A 12,141-nucleotide genomic window follows, 5' to 3' on the forward strand; every position below is an offset into this window, starting at 1 on the left:
ATGCAAGACTTTTACTTGCAGTGGAGTATTTTTAGCATCTAAATGCTTCTTCCTCCGCTGCTTTTTTAAAAATTCCTTTTCATGCTCTCTGCAACAACACTTATTACATTTTTGTTCAGCTGCCAGCTTGAGAGTAACCACACATAATTTAATTGTTCATCTAAAGTGACAAATGAAGAGTCTCATGTCTTATGTGTCCCACCTGAAAACGCTGCTGCCTCCACAGCAGCTTCCTGAGACCAAAATGTTTTGAAGTTGCTCATATTAACCAGTACGTGGTGGGTTTGTACACCTCCTTACCTCCGCTCTCTATGAGGATGTCGAACAAGTCATCCATTTGCTGGCTGGTTGCTGTGGGAACCTGAAAATACAACCAACAAGGTGAGGAGACTCAAGGCTGTTCACCAGCAGACAAACATTTCCTTTCAAGGCAGAAAAACTGAAAATAGTCTCAGATGCATTTATGCTGCTCTGTGTTCTGAAGGATACTGTGTGCGTGTGCGTGTGTGTGTGTGTGTGTGTGTGTGTGTGTGTCTAACCTGTGAAACATTGTTGACGTGCAGGTTGCGGCTCTGTTTGATGGCGTCCTCATAGCGGGGAGGCTCTTTTGTCTTTGGAGGCTGAGTAACGAGGGAGGTGGGCTGGAGGATGAAGGTCGGCTGAGGAGAAGGAGACTGGAAGAAAATACAGGCAGGATAAAAAATGAAAATGGTGAATGATCTGAAAAAGTGTCCAGTAAGTGGGCCAGACTGAACTTCATTGTATTAACTCAGCACTGATACCTTATTGAGGGGTCCGTTGGAGACGTGGTTGGGTGACGCCTGTGGAGAGACCCTGTTCTCCGGGGAGCTTCTAAGGAAACACTGAGGATTGATCTCAGGCCTCGTCTGGTTCTCCACATTCGTAGTGTTATTGCACATTGTCAGAGTCTGTCGAGAGACAACAAGGTCTAATATCAGTGTTGCTTTAAGGAAGGAACTGGAGATACAGCTCATTATTTATATTTTTATAAATTAACTATTTTAATTATCTTGTGGTGCAGCTGACTCACCGGACTTCTGTTAAAATGTGAAACAACTAAATCTGAGAGTAAATACATTTTAACGAAGACATATGATCACGACTAACAGACAAGCTGATGACAGTAAACACGACACCAGGCACTGCAAAATACAGAGTTGTGGTATAGACAACATGATGTACATCTCACATGTCATACTGCTGAAATGATTAAAACATTTCTGGTAACAGATTACGTTTTTAAGTAAATTAAATATCTGTTGGTTTTGTTAGTCAGTTTGATTATGTCGGGCTTGTGTGGGGTACATAATATGTTCTGTAAGAAAACGGCAGCTGCCAGTGAAAATGTTTTTTCAACAGTAATCAATCAGTAGTTATCGATCATATTATCACAACCTAGCATTGTCGGGGGAAAAACACGCCGTGTTCCCAGGACAGTTAAGCACCATTGTCACTGACATGAGTGAATATAGCATCTGCTGTCACAGTGGACAACATCAGATAACAGTAATGTCTGTAGTAAAATCTACATATTTGTGAATCTGGATGTATTTTATGAACATTACAATACAAAAGTTATTGTCTACTGGCGGTACCTGGGAAACCTCCGTGCTGCAATAATAACATCCTAAATACAAGTTTCATTCTCAGTGGTTTCTGTGACATGAGAAATACTTGCCACTATGGTGCCTCTGTTTCAACACAAATTAGTTATTCACAATATATCATCAGTTCAAATAGTAGAGTACATCTACAGGATGCCTTAATAGTGAGTTTACTGCATCCTTTTAGATTTAATGGCTCTGGGACACAGGACTCGAACTTAGCAGCGTCAAGGGGGAGCTGTTAATCGGACCGTGATTGGTCCCCACTTTCCCCTTCTACACTTTAAGGACAACAACGTCCAACTAAGATGAAATTTGCTTTGACTCTAAAATGAGTTGTGCTGCTTTAAAAAAAAACTGACCTGCAGTAATGGGTTCTGGTTGGTTAACTGCTGGCTGGGCGCCGTCTCTCTCTTAGTGGTTTTCAGCTGAGGAACCGAAGCCTGCACCAGGCCTGGATTAGAGACCGTGGCCTGAAGAACAGACTGAGATAAAAAAGGAAATGATGTTAGAACGTTATCATGAGTCTACACATCCAGGTGTCTCATCTGTTTGCCCCTAAAGCAGGTAAACCATACATGTGATGTCACTCTGACCTGAAGGCTGACGGTGGTGCTCGGCAGCTGGATTGCAGTAGCGTTATTGGGCAGTGAGACTGGGAGGAGGATCTGAGTTCCAGCCTGACCAGTCGTGGTTAACAAGGTCTGCGGCTGCCCCAGCACCTGAGACACTCCACCGGGGTGGCTGATGAAGAACTGCTGCAGGCTGGGGGCGGCGGGCTGGGACTGGGACTGGAGATTGGGACTCCTCTGAGACTGGGAGAGCAGCTGTGGGCTGCTGGTGATCTGGGGTGGGGCTTGGGGCTGGATCTGGGTGATGAGCTGGGTTTGGGTCTGGAGCTGCAGAGGCTTGCCAGAAGAGACAGTCACATCCTCCAACTTGACCACTGTTGGGAGGGGGGAGAGAGTCTGGGAGCTCAGGATAGAGTTGGGGATTGTGGTGGCGGTGGATGAACAGTTTGAGAGGACCGTGCCCTCTATTTTTACTACGTTAGAGTTTAGGACAGTGGGAACGGGGTTCAGTTTCGGAGCTGCAGGGTCAGCGGTGCCACCCTGGCCTCTTTTCTCCACCTCCAGCTGCATCTTCAGCTCCTCCACCAGCTTCTGCTCCTGCTCCAACTTCCTCATCAACTCCACGATCTGCTGCTCCTTCTCATGGAGACGCCTGTCCTTTTCCTCCGGGACTCGGAACAACGGGAGAGGTGAAGACTGTGGGCCCGCCCAGCTGGTGTTCACCGTTTGTGTTTCAGACACAGCCTCAGACATGCTGACATCGGAGCGATCATTGGGGATGGGTGAGACCGGTGGTGTGGGGTTAATATTCTCTGGAGCAACCTGCTGGACTGGAAGCACAATGGTAGGGGTGGTGGTGGTGGTCGTGACCTCCATGGGCATGGAGGAGAGGATGGTGGTGGCGGGGGCAGGGATGGTAGCAGGGGCAGCAGTGTTGTGGTTCTCCTGGAAAGGCTTCAGTCTTTCGATCAGATCTGTCTTAGTGCCTGAAACAGGAAGCCCACGCAGCTTCAGCTCCAGTTTGAGCTCAGCCACCTGCACAAAAACGAATATATTATCAGTTCGGGACGAGAGCAAGAGGAGTGCAGATGATTTTAAAAAGACAGTGTGACATTTTGGCTTGTTTGTTAAGCTACAGCCAGTTCCTAATTAGCTTAGCATAAATAATGGAAGCAGGTAAAAACTTCTTGTCTGCCTCCGTCAAAAGTCATCTATCAAAAAATCTGCCATCCAGAAGCTCTAAATTTGACCTTTCACTACTACTACAACTATGGCTGCATTTCAAGTTTCTAGAGATATTTCCTTGCTCCTCAATTCTAAACTGAAGCAAAAAGTTGTTCTGGTGTGACATCTGTGAAAGATTTCTTATTAAAAAGACTTTTTTAAATGTTCTGTTGTTTCCCCCACTTACAATTACTGTGGAAATTATTAAAATCAGAGTGCGGCTGTCTTTAATCAAGAGTCAGTCACACGTGAGCCTGATGAATCCTGAGCATCAGTTTAATGAGTCACAGAATTTCAATTTTCCCTGAAACATAATTTAATAACACAATAATTTCGGGTGTTCAAAAGACGCCACAATCACATTCTGAGTAATTAAATAACATAGTCACAATCAGAATATCAATAAATACAAATGATGAATAAATCATAAGTATCTACAGCTGTTGAAGCCATGTTTCATTCCTCTTAAAAGATATTTCCTCCTTTCCTCTCTCCTCGAATGGAAAAGATGCAAGTAAGGGAAACGTGGATGCAATTTAAAACTGCTTCACTGAGTACTTTTGGTATAGTACCTTTAGAACCAAAGGTAACACCTACGGATATGTGCCTAGAATCTCTTTAGTGTTTCCACTGCAGACAGTACTTTTATATGTGGATGAGAGACTGAGAGACAGATGCAACTTGACTTTGCCGGTCATTCACTGGAGTGAAATCAGTGAAATAAGCAGCACCACCAAGTCTCCAGGAGGTCCCTGATTTCTGCAAAGATGTCCTGTCCATAAAACCCCAAATAAACCACAACTTTTCCACATTTTTGCACGGATTTAACAGCCAGATGCTGTTTAAGTGTGTAGAATTATTGTGTTAATTAGTTAAACTTAGCGTAGCCATGCCAACACACTGATTATATAATATGTTAATTCTACTACAGGAGGGAATCGATGTTCTCTGTAATTAGGTGAAAAAAACATATGTGCATATAACATTATCAGCACCTGCAATTGGTCAAAATGAGTTTAAAAATGTCAACATATGTAAGATGTCGGCAAAAATCAAATAACCATGCATCCCTAATGTTGATTTACAGCAGCCTCGATTGTCTTGTCTACAGCAGTTGCCGTTTTTGTTATTATTCATCATTAGTTTCGGTGCATAGCTTGACGACAGCTGAACAACAGCTCAGTCCCGCATGTGGTGCTGATTGGTTAGTTTTTATTTCTCCTGGGGCACTCATTCAAACAATGAATTTTCATTCCCTCCAGGATTTCGCGTGCTGTTTTTGTGGTTGTTGTGGCCCGAAATTGCTGATTTCACCACAGGTTTTCTAAAAAGAACTGCAAATTTTTAAGGGGGTTTATGTAAGGAAAACTGACGGGGCAAGTGAAAGCTCATTATTATGAGCATTCAGTGTTTCTCACATAATCTGAATCTATTTATGATTGTAGTTGAGGTGGATTAGACAGGTCTGTGGCAACTGATCGTTGGAGATCAGCTGTTGTTGATCAGTGCCAAGAAGTTGCACAGAATTCATAAGGGATGGACTGAATTTGCATAATCTGTTGCAATCACAACATTGTGAAATCATGGAGGGACTGGATTATTTACAGACAAACTAATATTTCATATTAAGATGTCAGAATGATTAGTCTGACACCTTAATATGAAATACTAATTGAGGAAGGGGCAATGTATTTTTAATCCACTGCAAATTAAACAATCGAACAGAGGATAAGCTATCTGAAGTAGGTTATCACGGCTCAGTGAAACTTCCTTAATGATAAGACAAAACCTTTTTTAGATCTAATGTGGGGTTATCAGATTTCTAAGAAAACTTTCTTGTATTGGCTGTGACACAGTTCAACAGCTGAGTGGGCCCAAAAGCAGGTAAATTCTCCCTTTATGCTACTTTGATTTCTGAGCTGCTGTGACATGATGCTACAAGCTACATGGGTGAGGGATTTGCTGGTACAAGTGGGTTTCCACATACCTTCATCTCCTCCAGGTTGGCAGGTAGGACTCCTGGCTTGCGGTTCGAGAGCGAGTTGTTTGGACGAGCCGGAGTCACAGGGGCAGGTGGAGGTGCAGTGGGCAGAGACATCATGATGGGGGTCGGCAAGCTGCCGGCGGTGGCGCTCTGACCCTCGGCCACGGGCCTGCAGCGAGAAAGAGACGCAAAAACATGGTCATTTCAGGAAATAACTCATACTACTTCACATGAATAAGAAACAGAAAAAGAGGAAGAGGAGGGAGAAAGACGTGAGCTGGATGAAGGAGTGTTATTGGAGAGATCACTGAAGAGAGGCAGGAAAGAGAGAGGGGAAATCTGTTCCCAATATGAACAGACTATCCTGCCTGTGTCCTGCGCCTCACTAACAAAACAAGTCAACCAAAGCACAGAGCAAGGGTTCAAAGGGAGCCGCTGGGAGGACATTTTTAAAAACAGCAGCTGGTGAAACAACATCCTGTTAGTTATTAATATGAATAGAAGCAGAACTGTTATTGGAAACTAGCTAATCGTCCTCTGGGTCATTGAAAAAAACAAGGCTTGTTTTCAAGCAATTCAGATAAGGAGTTATGGAGGTAAGCCAAACTATAAACAAAACGTGAAATACCACAATGTGAACTTGCTGTTGTTGCAAAAAAAAAAAAAAAACCTACAAATTCTGGATGCTTCAAACACATTTTTTAACCTGGCAGCACAGAGGATCTATACAGTCAACACATTTTCAAGTAGCGTCACCAATTCAGTGTCTGACCAAAAGTCTCCTCTAAATTTTGTCATAATCAGCGTAGAAATTCTTGACCTTTGACCACAAAAATGTAATCAGTTCATCCTTGAGGCCCAGTGGATGTTTGCGCCAAATTTGAAGAAATTTGCAACAGGCCTTCTTGTGATATCGTGTTCGTGAGAATGGGACAAAAGTATGGAAAATCTGAAAACATGAACCCTCTGGCCACAGCTATCACCAGCATGGAGTCATAATAATACATATATATACAATAACAATCTTTTCCTCGATAATGTTTCATACACGTACTTGAGTGGTGCCGGCAGTATCGTCTGGTAGTTGTAGTGCTGCTGTTGCTGGCTCAGGATCTGCAGCTGGAGGAACAGCTGCTGTTGCTGCAGCAGTCGGGCATAAGAAGAGTCCATGGGAGCTTCACTGGCCTCCTGCTTCTGGTCTGGGGGAACATACTGGTGGTACTTGAGCTTTTTTACCCTGGACTTGGGTTCTTTGCCCTTCTTACTGCGGCTCTTCTCTGAGGGGGACTTCTGCTGACTTTGCTGTTGTGGGAGGGAACATGAAAACATACGGTTTGTCCAGCAGCATTCAAATGTTACAGTTAGTGGTAGGCAATATGGCTTACAAATGATATCTTGATTATTCTTAGGATATGCAACAATATACAATATATATCTCAATGGTTTTAGATTTTCTGATCACTCTAGTAACTAAGCCGACTTGATGGGGAACCCAGATCCTATATGATATTTTAGTGGGCTTTACTTTTGAAATTCCACCCCAAGTCCTAATAATGTTTGACACTGTGAGAATGTCTGCGCTCATATTGAAGTGATATTGGTCTTTGGAAAAAGGAAATTGTGTGTTTTTGCCCCCTAATAACATTAATACATTCCCAAAAGAAACACGGGGGGAGCTCCCTCTGCCCCACACTGTTGACACAATTATCATGGCACAAAGAGAACTGAGAAATGGTTCTTAATCTATAAAAGTTTGCAAATTGAAAACCAACAGTACAATAGAAGACACAAATGGAACAAAAAAGAACTAAATACATAAATACATAAATTAAGAAAATCAAAAAATGTATTTTCTATTAATAATTTAACTGATTATTTGCACAACTGAAATTGATTTTTTCTTTAAAATACAATTTCTTGGTGGCAGATATTTTTAATTAACTTGAATGTTTTTCTAATTTCATATTTATTAATCATTATTATTGTATGAAAGTAAAATTGCCTGTGACATTCATCAGAAGGTGGCTTTTACTTTGAAGTCAGCTCTGACAAGCTTTTACCATAATGCCTGAGATATGCACATCATGCAAAACAACGCAGGGGCCAGTTTGACCGTCTTTTAGAAGACAAGGCTGCAGTGGTCTGCACTAGAGAGTGTTTTAAGTAATGTAACAGATTTGTAGTACTGCTACCTATAGCATCAAATGGTTTGTGGCATATTCTGCAGAGGATAATAGTCAAGACAATGATTGACAATAAACTGCAGGGCATCGTGGACGAGTTGTTCTCCTTCTTTCTGTGAAAGACCAGCATGAGTATGCATGTAAACATGGTCTGCATTTAATGCATAAATAAATCACTAGAATGTGAGAGGAACATTTTGATATGACGATATGATCATCTGCCAAAATGATATTTGAATATATACATTACCTACCCCATTTCAAAGTAATGCCTGGGTCACACTACCTGCATGAGCAACACACGTGCACCGCAGAACCTGATGGTTTTTTACTTTGGCACCCAATGTTAACAGGCCACACTTTCACTATAATTTCAATGTCTGTATCTGTCACAGACATGAATTCAATTTTAACTCAACATTTCCTGTTTCCGTTTTAAAGATGAAAGCCCTTTCATAACATTTCTGTTGACAGAATCCCTTTATTTGCTAAAAGGCTTTTTATTGTGAAATCTTTGCATGACCGTGTCAATGACGATGCAATGTCTGCAGGGCTCTATAAATGAATGGAGTACCGGCTTTTAATTGTGGAAATACTGCCGGCAGCTCTGAAGCAGCTCCGCAGCAATGACACTGTCAGCAAAGTAGCTGTCACGCGCTGCTTGTGCAGGCAGTATGTCTCAAGCATAAGAGTTTATATTATATTCAAAACGGAAGGAAACGTTCTTACTTTGACCAGTGTTGGCCCTGGTTTTGATGGAGCAGCTGTGGTGACTGGCAGTGCAGGAGCGACAGCTGGGCGGCCGGCGGCCGAGATCACTTTCACAAAGTCTGTTGTGGGTTGTGTGGCGACTGGGAAGGCCTTAAGAAACAAAGAACGCTCAGAGCTGCAAAGTAAACGCTGCAAAATCCAATATCAAGGTTATGAAATGCAGACAGTATTTTGAGCTGTGTGTCTGACCTGCAGGATTGTGTTGGGTACTGGTGGTGGTGCTGGAGCTGGAGAGGGCGTCTCTGGGACTTTGCTCTCTGCAGGAGACGGGACAGAGCTCTGAGACTCCTGGCTGGCCGGCTGCTCTGGGGACAGGGCATCGCTGCTGTCTTCATCCAACACTTTGGGATAATTCACTTGACCCACTGAGAGACAAAAGTTCAGCATTTAAACACTAAGTTTTTATCTCTTTGGCAGTAATACAAAACATTTCTCATCATTTTCCTCCAATACACACACAGCTGATCAAACATGACTTCTTCCAGGTAGCGTCTATTAAACAGAGATACTCTAAAAGCATTAATACTGCAACATTAGTCATTTTATCATTCCCGGTTTCTCACCAATGATGGCCTGTTTGACGCTGGAATCCACCGGCAGGATGTTTTTCTCAACCAGCTCCATTGGGCCGGGTCTCTGGGCGATCTTCTCGTTCAGGTTGTCGGCCAGACGCGCCCTCTTCAGCTTCATCTGGGTGGCCTGTAGCGACGGTTCTGCTCCGGTCTCTGAGGAACAGAAAAAAAGTCGCATACACTATATATCATGCCAAATATGTCAGCTTGTAGATTTCATGTTTACGTTGCCAGTTTGAGAAATATTTGTTCATAGTAATGTGCCAATCTAAATTCTTTACTGTTTAACCCTCAGAGAACCACCAGGTTGCCAGCAATTCTGGGCAACATTCCTGTCTTAAAGGCTGTAGCGATATGAGTTTTCATATGAGTCAGGGTTTCCACACATTTTTACCAATGAATTTCCAAAACATTTCCATAACTTTGAGATAATATTTTACCCTGTTTCCATGACTTTATCTAAGAAGTTTAAAAATGGTTGGCCTATTTAGCGATATTGTATTATGGGCATGTCTTAAAATTATTTTGCGACTTTGCCTAAACCTGAGGGTTCATGATAGCTGTTAGTGTTGATTGCTACATGTCCCATCAGTCGTCCCCTGTCCAAGTGGATCAGTGACCCAGCACAGTGGCCGGACATTGCTTATCCAGACATATATACATGTATAGTTTTATGACTAGAAAAACTTGAGCTGCATCTCAAATTAATCTAATTAATCAGGTTACAGCTTTCATATATCATTTCTTTGTGGTTTCTACTGTTGACCAGTTATGTCCACCTTAAGATCCCCTGTTCCCCCTAAAAAAAAGACTAGATAAAACAAGAAATGTTTGTAGTGAGAATTTGGGAACCAGCGGTACCTTGCAGAATGTGCATCCTGACCAGCTCTGCTCTCTCAGGACGACTGCGAATCTTGTGCTTGAGGAAATTCTCAGTCTAATGAGAAACAGAGAAACTCAGTCAATCATCTACATTTTTCATGCTCTGTTCTGCTTCTACTGCACTGAGCAACACAACAGTCCAGGAGTAGATTATTTCATCTGCTTCTCAAGTCCACAGTTAGCTTTATCTCCAGACTGAGTCTGAGGGTCTTACCCTGGCTCTCTCCAAACTGCGGATCTGTCCGTGGAAAGCTGCCGGGCTCTTCAGAGCTGCAACACATCACATTTTCATCAAGTCTGAGCACAATTTTAAGGACAAATGTTTATTATCTTATCTATCAGGGTCCTGGCTTGTTATTGTACACCCTCCCTCACCATATCAGCTTTGCAGTAAATGATGGACGGTGCTGATACTCACGTGGCATGATGCCCTGGTCCACCAGCTGCTCCCGGGTTCGCCTCTGCTGGAGCCTCAACTGCAAGACTGAAAACGGAGAAGAAAAAAAAAGTTAGAAAAGAAAAACATGTTGATTGTAATGTTCAGTTGAAAAACGTGGAAAAACATTAAAAGCAGACAAAGGATTAAACAGATCAGGTACATAAAAATAAAAAGGGAAGAAAGAAAGACATGAAGCAGAGAAGGTAACCACATACTAACCTCTCCCCTCCCCCTGACACATCACTCACATCCTGCTCTCAGTCATTAAGCTGACAACATGTGATAACGTCATTCTGTGAGGAACATTTTGCACTCAGGAGTGAGTTATCCAGCCAGTTGACCACATTTATAAACAGTGGTTACACACAGAAGTGCATGGCAGTGTGGTGGAATTTTACCAACTATTCCTGAGCTGGCACTAAAAGCCTGCAGAGGAGACTTTAGACTTGTGGGATTTTTTTTTAATAGCTCCTGAGAACAGGGTCAGAAATACAAGCGATCTACAGGAAACTCAGCCCCCCCCCCGAAAAAGACATGAGCTCGCCAGAAGTCAAATTAATGGGCGGAAAAGATTTTTTTTTTTGGCATTAAAGCCTTTATTAGATAAGACAGCTCAATAATGTGAAGGGGGGAGAGAGAGGTGGGCAACACACAGCAAAGGGGCTTGAGTGGGAGTTGAACCCAAGGCTGCTGCAGCAAGGACAGTGCCTTTATTCATGGGGCACCTGCTTTATCCATTCAGCCACTGATGCCCTGCTTTTTTTCTTGCATCAATGTATATTTTCTTTTACTCGAAATTAAAAAAATAAAAAAAATAAACAGCTAATAGTAAAGCACTTGTCAACAAGTGTTTATTCGGGCTTAGCAATTTCCAGTAATTTACGTCTACTTAACAAACACAATGCCATCTATTCCTGCTGTATACATGAATGGGGACACACTCAACCCACAGTACCGTACATTGTCAACATTTGAGGCTGATGTAGTGTTGCCAACTTTGCTGCTATATTCAGCAACTTTTCAGACCCTCTTAGCAACAGCTTGAAATTTAGTGACTTATTTAGAACATTATCAAAAAGGAGAGGAATGTGTTATATTGTCATTCATTCCCTGCATGCTGCTCAGAGAAAATGCTGTCCTTGGCTGTTTCGCCATCAGCGCAAGGTCACTCCCTCTCTCCTTTGAACCATGCAGCAGGTGTGTGACCAGCAGGAGGAGAGGGGACAGACCTGCCATTGGAGTTCAATTTATTGTGACTTTCTATGGTTGTGTTTAAGCTCTCATTTTCTGGATAAGGAGAGCAAGAAAGTGGTGCACTATAGTGTATGTGCCATAGCTCTCATTTATTTATTTTTGTTGGGGGGGCTGGAGTCTATTCAAGATGACAAGAAGCAGAGGGGAAGAGGCAGGGTGCACCCTGGACAGTTCTTCAGACTCTCACAGGGCTGACACAGATACAACCAACCTTTCACACTCACATTCACACCTATAGAAGATTTAGAGTCACCAATTAACCTGCACGTCTTTGGACTGTAAGAGGAAGCTGGAGCTGACACAGGGACAACATGCAAACCCCGCAAAGAAGAGTCACCCCAGCCTGGATTTGAACCAGGGACCCTCTGGCTATGAGGCAACAATGCTAAACACTGCACCACCATGCCACCCACCACAGATCTCATGAAAATCCCATAAACTGTTCTGTTGAGGATTTAAGGGTTTAAGGTCAATAAATTTGAGTAAATCAGTCCAACTACACAAAAGAGCCGCTAACATCTGGCTTTTCAATGCAATGGTAAAGAGTATCAAGCATTCACCCCCAGTTCGAATGACTCAGCAGAAGTTATGGCCATTTATCGCCCCCGGTTATGATCAGCAGTGATGGAAACATA

At 42.8% G+C, this 12,141-nt stretch overlaps 1 protein-coding gene across 3 annotated transcripts in view; it reads right to left on the bottom strand.

Moving 5' to 3' along the window:
- The window catches only part of mrtfba (myocardin related transcription factor Ba), a 36,676-nt gene that overhangs the window by 6,447 nt on the left and 18,088 nt on the right, over window positions 1–12,141 (bottom strand). For all 3 annotated transcript variants that reach the window (XM_042507519.2, XM_042507518.2, XM_088070429.1), the window contains 13 exons: window positions 10,232–10,297; window positions 10,028–10,083; window positions 9,793–9,868; window positions 8,923–9,084; window positions 8,549–8,724; window positions 8,318–8,449; window positions 6,460–6,707; window positions 5,409–5,574; window positions 2,222–3,232; window positions 1,988–2,110; window positions 783–929; window positions 540–674; window positions 301–361 (listed from right to left, as the gene is read on the bottom strand). In XM_042507519.2, coding sequence (XP_042363453.2) covers window positions 301–361; window positions 540–674; window positions 783–929; window positions 1,988–2,110; window positions 2,222–3,232; window positions 5,409–5,574; window positions 6,460–6,707; window positions 8,318–8,449; window positions 8,549–8,724; window positions 8,923–9,084; window positions 9,793–9,868; window positions 10,028–10,083; window positions 10,232–10,297 — 2,559 coding nt within the window. The remainder of the gene's footprint in view (window positions 1–300; window positions 362–539; window positions 675–782; window positions 930–1,987; window positions 2,111–2,221; window positions 3,233–5,408; window positions 5,575–6,459; window positions 6,708–8,317; window positions 8,450–8,548; window positions 8,725–8,922; window positions 9,085–9,792; window positions 9,869–10,027; window positions 10,084–10,231; window positions 10,298–12,141) is intronic.

The sequence above is a fragment of the Plectropomus leopardus genome, chromosome 19, assembly GCF_026936395.1.
Source record: "Plectropomus leopardus strain MGB_pleo_1.0 chromosome 19, ASM2693639v1, whole genome shotgun sequence".
NCBI lineage: Eukaryota > Metazoa > Chordata > Actinopteri > Perciformes > Serranidae > Plectropomus > Plectropomus leopardus.